This window comes from Eubalaena glacialis, chromosome 14 (genome assembly GCF_028564815.1).
Source record: "Eubalaena glacialis isolate mEubGla1 chromosome 14, mEubGla1.1.hap2.+ XY, whole genome shotgun sequence".
Classification (NCBI taxonomy): domain Eukaryota; kingdom Metazoa; phylum Chordata; class Mammalia; order Artiodactyla; family Balaenidae; genus Eubalaena; species Eubalaena glacialis.
In genome coordinates this window covers 25,507,034-25,522,271 of record NC_083729.1, presented here as the reverse complement: position 1 = coordinate 25,522,271, position 15,238 = coordinate 25,507,034, and the positions used below count along the sequence as shown (strand labels likewise).

Here is a 15,238-nt window from a genome sequence, read left to right as displayed (position 1 = left end):
TTTGGATTTTTGTGGGCCACATAGTCTCTGCTGTAATTCCTCAACTCCATCATTGGAGCACAAAAGGAGCAAGAGGCAATACATAAATGAATGTGTGTGGCTATGCACCAATAAAACTTTATTTGTAAAAACAGGGAGTGGGCCAGATTTGGCCCATTGTCAATGATTTGTAGACCCCTGCTCTAGAGTGTAATGGTCCAAAGCATGAACTCTGGGCCTGACTGCCAGCACTTGAATCCAAACTCTGCCATCACATAACTGTGTAACCTTGGACAAGTTACTTTCTCTCTGTGCCTCTTGGGCAAGTTAATTATGCCCAGCTGCAAATGTGGCTAATGAGGGCCCCTGTTTCACAGCATGGTTTTGAGGATTCAATGGGTTAATAAAAGTGAATACCTTAGGTAGTTCCTGGTATATAGTAAACTCTCAATAAATACTAGCCATCATTATTATTACTTTGAAAAAACACACAAAACAGAGTTTTATTATAAACTGAATACATTTTAGAACATTTTGAAAAATATAGAAAAACATAAGAAAATAAAAATCACCCCAAATCTCACCTCCAAGAGAAAATCATTATTATATGTTTGTATACTTCTTTCCATTTTTTCCTATGCATATATGGACATATTTGTACTATATTTATAACATTTTTCCACAGAATTTTGAGTCATTACACACACACACACAATGTTGTATGTCCTGCTTTTACACTTAGCATGAGCATTCTTTCCTTCTAATTAAAATTCTTCAAAACTGTCTTTTAACAGTTGTATGTTATTCCATCCTGTGAGCATAGCATAGTTTATTTACCCAACCCTCAAAAACATTTGGTTTCCTTGTTTTGTTTGCTCCTGCATACAGTCAGCCCTCATCTGTGGATGTGGAACCCATGGATACAGAGGGCCAACTGTACTGCCCCATTTTATATAAGGGACTTGAGCATCTGCAGATTTGGGTATCCATGGGGGGTCCTGGGCGGATGCCCGTGGATGACTGTATAGCGATACTGTGACCACTCTTCTCAATGCCTTCTTACCTGCCTTCTGTCTCTTTCACCCTGTTCCCCGCCTGCCTCCTCCATTCTCACTCCTCACATTTGCTTTGGCCTGAAGCTCTCCATGGCTCCCTGGGGCCTCTAGGGGAACTGTGTCCTCTGCAGCTCAGCCTGATTGGTGGCCATGTTGTTTCAGGAGGTGCCCAAGGGTCAGTCTGAGGAGGACATGGTGGGCCGGCCCCTGCCCCACCTGGCCGCGGCCCTGCAGGCCTCTGGGGAGGCTGTGTACTGTGATGACATCCCTCGCTACGAGAATGAGCTGTTCCTCCGGCTGGTCATCAGCACCCGGGCCCACGCCAAGATCAAGTGCGTGCAGTAAAAACACTTGGGAAGGGGGGTGCAGGGAGCACCTGCCAGGCCCTGGAGATGCCACGACGACAAGCCTCCTCCAGGGCCTCCCAGTCCAGAGAGGAACACGGGAACTCTTGTTAAAACCAGTCTGGAGAGGAGCAGGAGACGTGAGGGACTCAGGGGTGCTGGGAGGGTGGGGGGATGACATTGGAGAGATAGGCAGGGGCCAGATCAGGAAAGCCTTGGGATGTTGAACAGGGACATAACACTTGGCCGGAAAAGCAATGAGGAGCTGCTGAAAGGCCTTTCTTATATCTGCACTGTGGATATTGGGCTAAACTTCAGTGTAAGTCTTCAGGAGAACTTGAGTCAGCACCAAAGGGAAGAAGGAGGCTTTAGCGTGCCTGGCATTGACTTCCTATTCCAGTGCTTAGCAACTTGACCTTGGCTTGTGTGCTTAAGCTCTCATTTTCTCCATAGGGTACTTTTGTGAGGATCAGTGATAGTGTCCACAAAGGACCCAGCAGAGAATAGTCACTTGTAGCCGTTTGTTGAACTTTGAGAGCCCAAATGGCAAGAATTGCTACCTCAATGATGATGATGATGATGATGATGATAAAAACACTCACATCACACAATATTTGCTGCAGCCTGGTTTAAAGCATTTTGCACATGTGGCCTTATCTCTTCCCCACCACAACCCTATAGGCAGGTCATATTATTATCCCCATGTTCCAGATGAGGAAACTGAGTGGTACAGCAAGGGCCCTAATGTGCTAAATCTGGATAGGTATTAGCTGTGATGTGGGTGTTGGAGCTCTCCAGAGTAAATGCTTTTCGGTTCTCTTATACTTGGAGACCAAAATAGGGCATTGTACAAGGTCCATGGGGACAAACATGTCCTATTCATCTTATAACTCTCACAGCACTCAGCACGGTGGCCTCCACGTGGTAAGCATTTAATCAGCATTTGCAAAATAGGATAGGATAGGATAGAAGGTAGAAAAGGGAAATGTTAGGGTGGAGGAAAAACTGTCAAAAAGAAGACAAGGTTAGGGCTTCCCTGGTGGCGCAGTGGTTGAGGATCTGCCTGCCAATGCAGGGGACATGGGTTCGAGCCCTGGTCTGGGAAGATCCCACATGCCGCGGAGCAACTAAGCCCGTGCGCCACAACTACTGAGCCTACGCATCTGGAGCCTGTGCTCCGCAACAAGAGAGGCGGTGATAGTGAGAGGCCCGCGCACCGCGATGAAGAATGACCCCCGCTTGCCGCAACTAGACAAAGCCCTCGCACAGAAACAAAGACCCAACACAGCCAAAAACAAATTAATTAATTAATTAATTAATTTTAAAAATATATATATATATTTAAAAAAAAAAAAGAAGACAAGGTTATCCAATTGGGTAATGGGTCTTTTTTTTTTTTCCCATTTAAGTTCATGGATCCCTGAATTCTATCAATAGACTCTTTGAGGGTATAGATCCCTGTTCTAGATGATAGTATCTGTTCTCCCTACGGAGGGATGGATGGGATTGGATGGGGAACTACAAGGAGCAAGATTTATAAGATATAAAAATATAGCTGAAGATATTTTAGAAATTTTCTCTATTATACAACCTTTTGGGAAAAAATTATTGATACACAGGTAAAAGAACAGCATAGTTCATCATTGTGTCAGGTGACAGGTCTTCCGCTTCAGTTTTCCTCCCTGGCTCCTCACATTCCTCCTCCTTCTTGCAGGTCCATTGATATTTCAGAAGCTCAGAAGGTGCCAGGGTTTGTTTGCTTTCTCTCCGCTGATGATATTCCTGGGAGTAACGAAACTGGACTTTTTAATGATGAGACAGTCTTTGCAAAGGATGAGGTACATCTTGGATTTTTTTAAAAAAAATATGAAGTTAGTGGAATGAGTATTTAAGTTTTAATTTGTGTTTTTTCCTCCAAATCCCTGATCTTGAAAAGATTATACATTTGCACATATCACGGCCATCATCCAATTAGCCAGTATCCAGGACAATCAGTAAAGGGATAGAATATGCCTGGTAGCACTTTTACTTTTAACTTAATGTTTATTTATTTGTTTAATTGATGGCTGCAGCTTGTACATAGTATAAGACATAGTAGGATGACTCCATGCCAAAGTGGCATTAAAAAAAGGCTGGTGACTGTATTTTAACTAACAATCAGGTTCTTAAGTGTACAATATTAAGCTCCTTTATTAAAAGAAAATAAAAATACATTAAACAAACCAACCAGAATAGAAATTACAATTACAATACCACCACTATGTGTATTGATAATTCACTTACATGGAAGTTTATCTATTGATTTCAACCATATATGGAGTTCTGCCAAAAAAAAAAAAAAATCCCAAACATTCAAGGCAGCTGCTACAAAAACCTATATAGTCATAGGACAGTTGTCAGTCATTTTATAATTCCAGTACAGATCAAATGTTGCAAATTGGAGGTTGATGGGTGTTGCTGAAGGACAAATTCAACTTATTATTAAGGTAAAAGTGAAGGAGAGAATGAAAAACTATAACCCTGAGACACAAGGACTCCAAAAGGAGAGCATTTGATAGAACACAAATTGCTTTACAAACTTCAAGAGCCTCTAAGACCATAACTAGCATTATGTTTAGTGAAAATCAGCCAGGTTCAACAACCACTAGGCTAACCAATTAAGTCAAGAGCTTAATTGGGTTCTGAAGAGGTAATTATCAGAGACAGACATGTTAAGTATTGGTTCCTATTGTCAGAAATCTCATATTCCAAAGTGATGAGTTGGACAATTTTTTTGTTTATTTTTGGAGGGATGTTGGAAAAAAATTATCCCTGAAGGAGAACCATAAAGTTTCTATAGGAACTGAATTTATTACATGAAAAGAAAACAATAACCATTAATTATTTTATAAATCTAACAACCAAAAAAACTGGTTTATAGGCCATAATGTTTAAGAACCAGTATTGGGGAATGACCACTTTGGGGCATCTAGGTGAAATATAACACATGATTGCTGCCTTTGAGAAACTTTTGGTATAAATCTGAGAAACAGAAGATAAACGAGAGTAGAGTGGTAGAAAGAAAATAAAACTGGAAGTCGGGGGTTAAGATTTAGTCATGGTCTAGTAATGAGGCAATTGTGATCTTGCTATCTGGGTCTCCATCTCTTCATATGAAGAACAAGGGTGTTGGGGTAGATCTGAGTTGACAGATATACTTTATGGTGCCATGCTTTCCATTCTGCTGCTCTTGGCAGACATCACTAATCAATCACCACATTTTATCCTGGGCAGCTTCTCAACAGGCTGCCATCAGATACTAGTTATCCCCAAGTCCTATTCCAGTTCTACTGATTCTAAACACTTATGAAGAAGCACGTAACCCCAAATAGTAGGATAAGAACATGAAGAGGCCCCAGGACATTCCTTAAATGTACCTTAAAAAATTATGGAGACGGGACTTCCTTTGCTTTTTTGAACAATCAGAAATAATTTGCTTCATGAGGAGCACGTTATGTTCTTTAACCATCTGGCTCTGCTCCTAGGTGACTTGTGTTGGGCACGTCATTGGTGCTGTGGTTGCCGACACCCCAGAACACGCACAGAGAGCCGCCCATGGAGTGAAAGTCACCTATGAGGATCTTCCAGCCATTATCACGATTGAGGTAACTGGGGAATGGGCTGCCTGGAGAGGCGAGAGCTACCTGTTCCTGGAGGCACCTTTATTAGGATCCTCTAGGGGAGATTCGAACAGCAGGTGGAATCTGACCAGATAAGTTTTTAAATCTCCTCCAGCCTGCGATTGTGGGGTCCTATGAATCCTTCCTCATCATGATCCTAGACTCAGTCCATAAATGGCCAAGCTGAGTTCTTCCTTCCCAATTTCAGCTCCAGCTGGTTCCTTGAGGGATTCTTTGCTGTTCCTCAAGATCCAGGGTTGTATGTCTATATCTAATGAAATAGAGAAATAGGACACCCTGGGCTACAATTGAGCTTTAAGTGCGTATAAGAAACTTACAGAGATGGCTGTGTGACTTATGTGGGAAGAGAGAGGTAATAATTCCAAGAGCTTCTCTTCTCCAATTCCTTAAATCCACCTTCCGTCCTTTAAAGCCAAGTCACTGAAGCTTCGTTTTAATCCTCAGGATGCTATAAAAAACAATTCCTTTTATGGATCTGAGCTGAAGATTGAGAAAGGAGACCTCAAGAAGGGGTTTTCGGAAGCAGATAATGTTGTTTCAGGTATGGCTGCACGATGCAGCAGTGGGAATGGGGTGGCCCTGGTTTATGAGTTAAATTCAAGAGCTGTACCTGAGCCCTGGAGCAAGGGAGTGATTTCCTGACATTTCCTAACAGAAGAGTCTCTCTGTTGTTTGTAACAAAACACTAGACAGGTGGCTGGGAAAGAACTTCAGCATCTTAGTCTCTACTCTCCTGTCTCTAGACTGGACATACCTAAGTGATTCTGGAGACATTATAATGTGTTGGATTTGGAAGACTGTCTAGGGAAGATAAGGGTCACAGATGTCTCTAACACAATATTGTAAAGCAATTATACTCCAATAAAGATTATAAAAAAAAAAAAAGGGTCACAGATGTCTGACTAGTCTTGGGTCTGCCCAGCCTCTGGCTACACAGACTTCTGGTCCTCCCTATCTGCCTAAAGGCAGTCTTCACCCATCTCCAGCTAGTGCTCTCTCCTCTCCTCCCCCTTTCCCTCCTGCACTGTGAAATTAGGTCCAGAGCTCTCACCCCAGAGCAAGGCTGCCTATCAGCCCCCTTTGGGGATGGTTTTCTACATTGGTTTCTGTGCATCGCTAAGTTACTAGTAAGCCAGCTATCCAGCTGGACTGACAGCTTTGGGTCTGGAAGATGCTGTTTATTTTCAGCTTCTGAATCACATCTGTTAATTCCTTTTTTACTTTTTCCAAAATTTTACAATGATAGTCTAAAAATCTTTCATTTCCACTGGCTGCAGCAAGAAGGGAGCTTCACACCTGATGCATTTCAGTGTCGTTCAGATTTCTTTGTTAGGGTGCGGGGGTTCAGCCCCCAGATGGCTAAGACTTTGAGACCCTTTTCCATCTCAGTTGGGGAACTGAAAGGTTACCTGTGAACAGCTGGTAACTGCACAGGGCCCTGGATGAGTACATCCTCTCCTTAAGCAAACTCACCGTCTCTGTAGCATCGGGCTCACTGTGAGGAGTCTTGTCGCTTCCCCAGGCGAGTTGTACATCGGTGGCCAAGAGCACTTCTATCTGGAGACTCACTGTGCCATTGCTGTCCCAAAAGGCGAGGCAGGGGAGATGGAGCTCTTTGCGTCCACACAGAATATCATGAGTACCCAGGTAGGTGTCCAGTGGGTCAACCAAGGGCCGGGGAAGAGGGAGACATGAGCTGATCCAGGAGGGGATGTGAGGGTAGTGGTTCGAAGCCAGGCCCTGTCACCAACAAGCTGGTGTCATTGAGCTTGTTATATAACTTTCTCATCTATAAAATGGGGCCTGTCCAGGACGTTGTAATGATTAGATGAGTTTTAAAACTTGGATGGAGCCTAGAAAATGTTAGCTTTTATCATTCCAATGCTATATTGCCTTGGTCAGATCCTATCTGGCCTCAGTTTCCTCATCTGTTAAATGAAGGGGTTGTGCTAAGTGAGAGCCATGGGGACCACTACGTTATCTGCAGTGGCTCAAATATTCCTCATTTCTCTATTGCGTGTAATAGGACAGTGGTTGCCAGTGTTTTGGGCAACTGGTCTTACCCTCATGACTCACCAGTTCCTGGCCAAATGGAATGAGTTTTGGCTCTGAAAGTATGCTGTGAACAGCTGCTCACCCCTCTGGTTAAACACGAGTGTCTGAATTCAGTGTGCAGTGACTGATGCGCGCTAGACCCTGGCACCACTACCCAAAGGCTGCCCTGGGACAGGAGGGGGATTCTCGAATCAAGGAATTTCAGAGTTCATAGCAGTAATTAGGCTTCTGTGTGTCGGGTAGGCTCTGGGTCAGGCCTGAAGTAAGTCCAGGTGGCATATGCATTCACTGGGAGTATTTTGTTCTTTTGCCCACAGTCCTTTGTTGCAAAAATGTTGGGGGTTCCAGTAAACCGGATTCTGGTCCGAGTGAAGAGAATGGGAGGAGGCTTTGGAGGGAAGGAGACCCGGGGCATCATGATGACTGTGGCTGTGGCCCTGGCTGCATACAAGTGAGTTCCCCCCGTGGGCTCTGGGAAGAGGAATAAGGCTGCCTCTGCCAGGAAGGCTTTCTGGATTTCCCCCTTTGGGAAGTAGATTCCCCTTGCTTCAAATTTTCACAGCCCTCGGTTTTTAGAACTCGTGGGCATAGGGGTGAGGGCAACGTCACCTGGTTCATTGTATTCAGATGCATGTGTCCATGTCGTATCTCTCCTACCTGGCTGTGAGGACCCCAATGGCAAGGACACACTCCACACCCCATACCCCACACCTGCATGTCCCCCATCTTGTCCAGCACAGTGTCTAGACAGCGAAGCAGCCCAGTGTACCAGGTGGAGAAAGAAGGCTTCCTTGCTGTTTTTATCCCTGAGACTCACAGGGCTGGGCTGTTGTAGAGGTTTCTCATGCTCTGGTGCCTCCCCCAGGACTGGCTACCCGGTGCGCTGCATGCTGGATCGTGATGAGGACATGCTGATAACTGGCGGCAGACACCCCTTCTTGGCCAGATACAAGGTTCTAGATGTCGGGAGCTGTGCCGGGTGGGCAGTGCCCTCTGCTTAGGAAACTGGGGATAAAGATTCAGGGATCCTGGGCTATACTCTGACTTTTGTCATGACTACCTGTAGAAATTCAAAGAAGGGATAACAAGGAGAGAAATTCAAATCAACCAACAGCAACATAGGAGGGTGATCCTGGGGGAGGCTGGCAGGCCACTTCCCAAGAGATGCCACAGGATGCTGTGCATGACTTTTGTGAATTTGCTGTGGTCCAAATCTGGTCTTTGTGCACTCAGGCTCAGAAACATGATTTGTCAGCAGATCTGGGGTAAATCCATCCCACAGGATGGCCTAATATTAATGTGTTTACAGCCTGATGTCAAAGTCAGAATGACCACTTAGTAATTTCCAATGAGAAATACAACTTTCCAGGGGCCTGGTCAGGTATAAGCTGTTAGGGTGCCTGCTCGGCCAGACCATGTATGGCTGAGCACTACCCAAGTGCCCTGTGGGACTGTCCCTTTTCTGGGCTTCTGTGGATGACCAACTACTGTTCTGACCATGCATCCTCCCCTCTACACACCAGTAGAGGCTTACAGGTCCCAGTCTAGTGCTATAAACCTGGGAGCCCTCTGTCTCCACAGGTTGGCTTTGAACATCTCCTCTTTAGCCTCTTCTGACTTTATTCCATGATTTAACTCACCAAAAGGGATTGTGTTTCTCTTATTCCCAAATTCTTGTGGGCTCCAAGAAAGTAACTTGGTCTTTTGGGGTTTCAGGTTCCTCACTCATGAAATGACCTGTCAGGGTTTGTTTAGATAGTTTACACGAGGTTGGGGATATGAAAGCACATTCATGCTTGTGCAAGGTGTAACTTTTGCTGTTTTCTGGCCAAAAGCTGTGAGGGAGTCTCCAGTTTCTCTCCTAGTTTCTCTTCCCAGCCCTCCCCTCCCTGACCTATCATGACCAATGTTCTTTCTTCTACCTCCTCACTTCCGCTGGTAGAGCGAGAAGCCAGGAGTAGGGAGGAAGAAGGAGTGTAGGGAGAAGGGGTGTCCAGGGTCCATTACTGGGGAGATGTTAGTTCCTCTCTTCTTCACCTGTGAAGTCTGGTGATCTCTTAAGTTCTACTTTATTTCGTGGTGGGATGTCTTATTCTTTCTGTTTTCTCCAGGTAGCATAAGTGGGAGGAGATGGTTAGAGACAGACAAAGGAAGGGGACAGTTGAGAACTCACTCTCCTTTTTTTCAGGTTGGCTTCATGAAGACGGGGAAGATTGTGGCTCTGGAGGTGGATCACTACAGCAATGTCGGGAACAGTCAGGACCTCTCTCTTGGTGTATGTAGGACGTGCCTCTGAATCCGGGGTGACTGGGAGGTCACGGGTGTGCCCCATAGCCTGTTTGCACACACGGGGATAGACCTCCTCAATTCTTGCCTGTTGTTGCAATAGCCTCCTACTTGGTCCTCACCTTCAGGTTCTCCATCCTTGGTTATTCTCTAAAACATGGAAGTGATCATATTACTTATCTGACTAGAAACTCATCCTTCTGGTGCAAGATATTTTGCCAAGCAAGTAAAGTTAGTTACAAAACTTTATGTATAGTATGGTGACATTGAGTGCGTGAATGTAATACTAATTTGTGTGTGTGTGTGTATATAATGATATGCATGACAAAAGTCTGATAGACCATACTCCAAACAGTGACTGGGTGGGATTAAGGGGGGTACTAACTGTCATTTTCTATATTATGCATTTCTGTGATGTTTGAATTTTAAATAATGACTTGATTTACCTTTTTAAAAATAATTTAATTGAAATATAGTTTACATAACATAAAGTTCACCCATTTGAAGGACAGTTGACCTTTGAACAATGCAGGCATTAGGGGCACCACCCCCAACCCCACAGTCAAAAATCTGTGTATAACTTTTGACTCCCCCAAAACTTACCTACCAATAGCCTACCGTTGACTGGAAACCTAACCAATCACATAAACAGTCCAATAACACATATATTATATGTTATATGTATTATATATGTATTTTTACAATAAAATAAGTTAGAGGGAAGGAAATGTTCTTAAGAAAATCATAAGGAGAAGAAAATACAGTACTGTACTATATTTATCGATACTGTAAATTTACATAATCTGTTTATAAGATGAACCGTCTGTCTGTAAGTACCTACATCAATATTATCTTATATGATACAAAACACTGTAGATGTTATATGAATTACTAACACTAGACATCAACAATGAAAAGATAATGTGAAAGAGAAATTCATGTTTATTTACAGATACAGTGATTCATGCATTGATAACGAAGCAGCAGCAGTATGATTGCTTTATGGTAGCCCAGTGTAATCAATACGATTGCTTCAGGATAGCCTAGCCTATACACTAATGAATGAATCGTTATAAAATTTTTATGGCATACAGTAATTTTTATGGCATACAGTATATGATTACAGTCATAGACATAATATAGTACTGGAAACATTGTTACATTTTAAAAAACCCACTTCCCTGTGATGATAGGCTGATAGGCAGTTTCTCCAATTACAAGAGAGGGGCATACTGAACAGTAATGTAATTCTTTGAAAGCAAAGTTATAAAACAGTAAGAAAACTAACATATTATTTTATATTTAAGATCACTTATGTTATACCTATGTAAGGATAGACTAATATCTACATATATCCTATGCATTCATGTCATACCTTTTTCTTAATTTTTTGATATTTCTAGCCTATTCAGTTCATCTGTGAGATTTTTCAAATTGTTGCAAATCTCCAAAAAACTTTCCAATATCTTTATTGAAAAAATATGCTTATAAGTGGACCCACACAGTTAAAACCATATTTTTCAAGGGTCAACTGTTTTACAATTTTACGGTTTTAGTACATTTAAGGAGTCAGGCAACCATTATTGCAATCCAGTTTTTTTAACACTTCAGTCACCTCAAAATTATCTCTTATGCCCATTTGCAGTCACTCCTGTTCCTACCCCTCAGGCCCAGACAACAGCTAATCTACTTTCTGTCTTTATAGATTTTCCTTTTGTGGCCAATTAATATAAACAGAATCATATACTATGTAGTCTTTCATGTCTGGCTTCTTTTCTCTCAGAATAATGTTTTTGAGGTTCACCCGTGTTTTAGCATGGATCATTCCTTCATTCCTTTTTATTGATGAAGAATATTCCATTGTATGAATAGACCATTTTTTGTTTTCCATTCACCACTTTAAGGACATTTGGGTTGTTTCCAGTCTTTAGCTTTTATGAATAAAGCTGCTTTGAACCTTCTCACATGACATATACTTTTGTCATTTTGCAAATTAACCAAGTTACCTTGGTGGTACTACATTTTAAGTTTTTTAAATCTTAATTTTATAACCATATTAGTTATATATGCATAGATTCTTGTTAAAAAAAAAAGTCAAACATTTCAGGAGAAGCAGAAGTTCCCCATTATTCCCACTTTGAATGTGCCAAGGGCTTCTCTAATTGGCTCAATTAGGAAACATTATACTTCAGATCTAATGTAGGAAACTGTTCAAAAAAGAAAACATTTCTGGTAGTCTCACCAAATATAACACTTGCTTCTTGGTGTTGTAGGAAAATCAGGTTGAAAAAGATATAGGACTTATCCCCAAAGCTTTTACAAGTGTTAAAATTCAATCCAGCAAATATTTATCTAGCCCCTAGGGTGATGACATATAGAAGAATATGGCACTGTTTCTGCCCTCAAGAAGGTCACAGTATGGTGGGGGAGACAGATAATAAAAGATAAAATGAAGTACAATTGACAAAGTGCTAAGGGAAAGCAAAAATGGAATTGAGACATATAAAAATCATCTAGGATGACTAAGACTGAAAAAATCAAAGACCCCCAAAAGCAACCTGTGGGAAAGAGGCTATAAATGGGGAAGTAAACTAAAGCCAAAATGAAACAAACAAACAAAAGCTACCATTTAGCTCATCAGAGAGACGAGTTATTACACTTTAAAGAAAGAACAGGATGCTATAAAAATGAAGCAGTCTAAGAATAAAAATGAAGCCTTGTGAATTAAAACTGTGAAAACAGAAGGGTTGAAAGAAACTTGAGGTGCTCTCTTAAAAAAAGAAAAAACAATGGGGAAAAATAGCAAGAAAATATAAGAAAATTTGAGGACCAGTCCAGGACATCCAAATAATAGAAGTTTCAGAAAGAAAGAATAGAAAAAAGAGAGAGAAGGAAAACTATTAAGAAATAATTCAAGAAATTTCCCAAAACTGATGGGCATATATTTTGAGATTAAGAGAGCCCATCCAGTAACCAGCACAATAAAGGAAGATAGACTTATGCTAATTTACATTATTGTGAAATTTTAGAAACCTGGGGACAAAGGAGATATTACAATTTTCAGGGAGGAAAAAAAACGGAACTCATTCCAAGAGTTGGAAAGGTATTGGTTGGATTTCTCAATACTGGGGAGCTAGAATGCATTAGCAAAATGCCTTCAAAAATGCTGAGGGTAAATGGGAAACTTATTGCCAGCCTAGAATTCTGTATACAGCCAAATCATGAATTAAGGGTGAGAGCAGAATAAAGACATTTCAGACATGCAAGTTCTCAAAAATGTACCTCTAGATATACACTTTTTGGGAAGATATTGACGGTTGTACTACAATAATATAAGGGTGTAAAACTAAGAAAAGGGAAGACATGGGATCTAGAAACAGGAGATTCAATGTGGAGAGAGGCAGAGGGAATCCTTGGGATGAATGTGAGGGGAAAACCCCTGGGTGACAGCTGAACAGAAGCCTAGGGGCTGCCAATTTAAATTGAAGCTGGCCAGAAGGCTCCAGAAACAATTTCTTCAAAAAGATGAGACTGATAGAAAATCAAATGTGTTTGAACATATTGAAAACAAATTTGTAGTAATATGTGCATAGAAAATGAAGCAAATGAAAAAAGTAAAGATAATTGTTAACTCCAAGGGGGAAAATATTATCAAGAAAGAGAAGTAAACCTAGTATAACTACATGGTTCAGCTGTAAGTGATGTTTACAGAATGATTAAATGGACGGTTGATGAGAAGAAAGTATAACTATACAAGGACGAGGCGAGACAGGAAGCTGGTGTATATGTAGAGAAAGGGGGTTGGGCAGGAACTAAATCCTCCTTTTCCATGATGGGAAAACAGTATAAAAAGTCTAAAACTGAACAAGTCAAGAAATGGCAATATAAACACATTATTTAGAGATGTGGAAGACAATGTAAATAGCTGACAAAGAATAAGTGGTTGCTTCTGGGGAGTGGAAGGAAGAAAGTGGAGGTGGCTGCTGTTTTGCATAACATGGCTTATGGAACTATTTGATTCTTTAAACTATTTGCAGTACAAGTTTAATGGGAATAAAGTCACCAATTTTTTAAAAGAGGCAAGTGATCAATTCCAACTAGAAGATCTGGGAGGGGCTCCTCCATGTGAGAGCTGAATGGGGATTTTAGCAGGTGGATATGGTGGGGAGGGGCCTCACGGGTGAGAGTAACATGCAGTCAGAAAAGAGGATCAAAAGTATATTGGGGGGACTTCCCTGGTGGCGCAGTGGTTAAGAATCCACATGCCAATGCAGGGGACGTGGGTTTGAGCCCTGGTCCGGGAAGATCCCACATGTTGGGGAGCAACTAAACCCGTGCACCACAACTACTGAGCCCGTGTGCCACAACTACTGAAGCCCACACGCCTAGAGCCCATGCTCTGCAACAAGAGAAGCCACTGCAATGAGAAGCCCACGCACGGCAACAAAGAGTAGCCCCCTCTCGCCGCAACTAGAGAAAGCCCGTGGGCAACAATGAAGACCCAACGTAACCAAAATAAATAAATAAATAAATTTATTTATTTAAAAAAAAAGTGTATTGGGGAAAGGTCAGTAAGTGTCTTGAATTCCATGCTTAAAGATATACAGACTTCACTCTGGAGATAGTAAGTGCCACTTTGAAGCAAGTGCTTGACCTGCTATGACCTTATATTTCAGAATGAGGCATAAATTAGAAGGAGGAGACACAGGAGGCCAGGAGTGCACTAAGGAGGTTTGCAATACCCCAGGAAAGCAATAATTTGGGCCTGAGGAAGAACAGTTGACTGTGGGCCTGGCAGAGGTGGGGATGGGCACAGCCCTTGAAATTCCTTTTTTGAGGAGCCAGTGAAATCCATGCATTGTTCTCTCCCATTTTGGTTTCTTCTGCTTCAGATAATGGAACGAGCTCTATTCCACATGGACAACAGCTATAAAATCCCCAATGTCCGGGGCACTGGGCGGCTGTGCAAGACCAACCTGCCCTCCAACACGGCCTTCCGGGGCTTTGGGGGGCCCCAGGCATTGTTCATTGCCGAGCACTGGATGAGTGACGTCGCAGTGACCTGTGGGCTGCCTGCAGAGGAAGTAAGCGGGGACTCTGGGAGCACAAGTCAGAGGGGGTTAGCCTGCTTTGTATCTTGGACATCTCCCGTGGGGGTAGAGGATGGGCAGGCGCTGGTGAGGGGCGGAAAGCTCAACTTCCAGTTATGCCCCCCTGGTCTCTTGCCACCGACCAGGCCTCAGTGTCTCTCTCCTTGGGAAGGTACGGAGGAAGAACCTGTACAGAGAAGGGGACCTGACACACTTCAACCAGAGGCTTGAGGGTTTCAACTTGCCCAGGTGCTGGGATGAATGCCTGAAGAGCTCTCAGTATCACGCCCGGAAGAGTGAGGTTGACAAGTTCAACAAGTAAGCGCCAGGAGGGGAGGCGCCTGACGTTGTGGGGCTCTCTGGGTTTCAGATTCTATAGCCTTCTTGCTGAACTCAAAATAATAATAACTTAATAGGTAACTTAGGAGGCTGCTGTGTTTGCTAACTCAGTCACAGCCATCTCTTTAAGATCCTGAAATGGTCTTCAGCCCTGGGGCTCGGGGCTCACAGCACTCAGCGTCATAGCACGTCAGCGTGGTCCATCTTTATACGTTTGTGTGCCTTCTGGGCAGACGATGTGCTAGAGAACACCGGCCTGGGACTAAGAACACCACGTTATGTGCCTACCTCTGACACTAATCTATAAATGTGACCTTGGCAGTCACTCCATCTCCTTGGGTCTCAGTTTCATCATCTGTAGAGTGGGGATAATTGTGCTGGCTCTGTCTTTCTGACAGAGTTACTTGGAT

General features: G+C 42.7%; 1 protein-coding gene across 1 annotated transcript in view; it reads left to right on the top strand.

Annotated features, from left to right (window-relative positions):
- Positions 1–15,238, top strand: part of XDH (xanthine dehydrogenase) — a 59,447-nt gene that overhangs the window by 32,048 nt on the left and 12,161 nt on the right. Inside the window, exons 17-26 of the mRNA XM_061168661.1 lie at positions 1,197–1,366; positions 3,093–3,216; positions 4,903–5,022; positions 5,503–5,599; positions 6,581–6,705; positions 7,431–7,564; positions 7,979–8,066; positions 9,302–9,388; positions 14,292–14,483; positions 14,662–14,807. Coding sequence (XP_061024644.1) covers positions 1,197–1,366; positions 3,093–3,216; positions 4,903–5,022; positions 5,503–5,599; positions 6,581–6,705; positions 7,431–7,564; positions 7,979–8,066; positions 9,302–9,388; positions 14,292–14,483; positions 14,662–14,807 — 1,283 coding nt within the window. The remainder of the gene's footprint in view (positions 1–1,196; positions 1,367–3,092; positions 3,217–4,902; positions 5,023–5,502; positions 5,600–6,580; positions 6,706–7,430; positions 7,565–7,978; positions 8,067–9,301; positions 9,389–14,291; positions 14,484–14,661; positions 14,808–15,238) is intronic.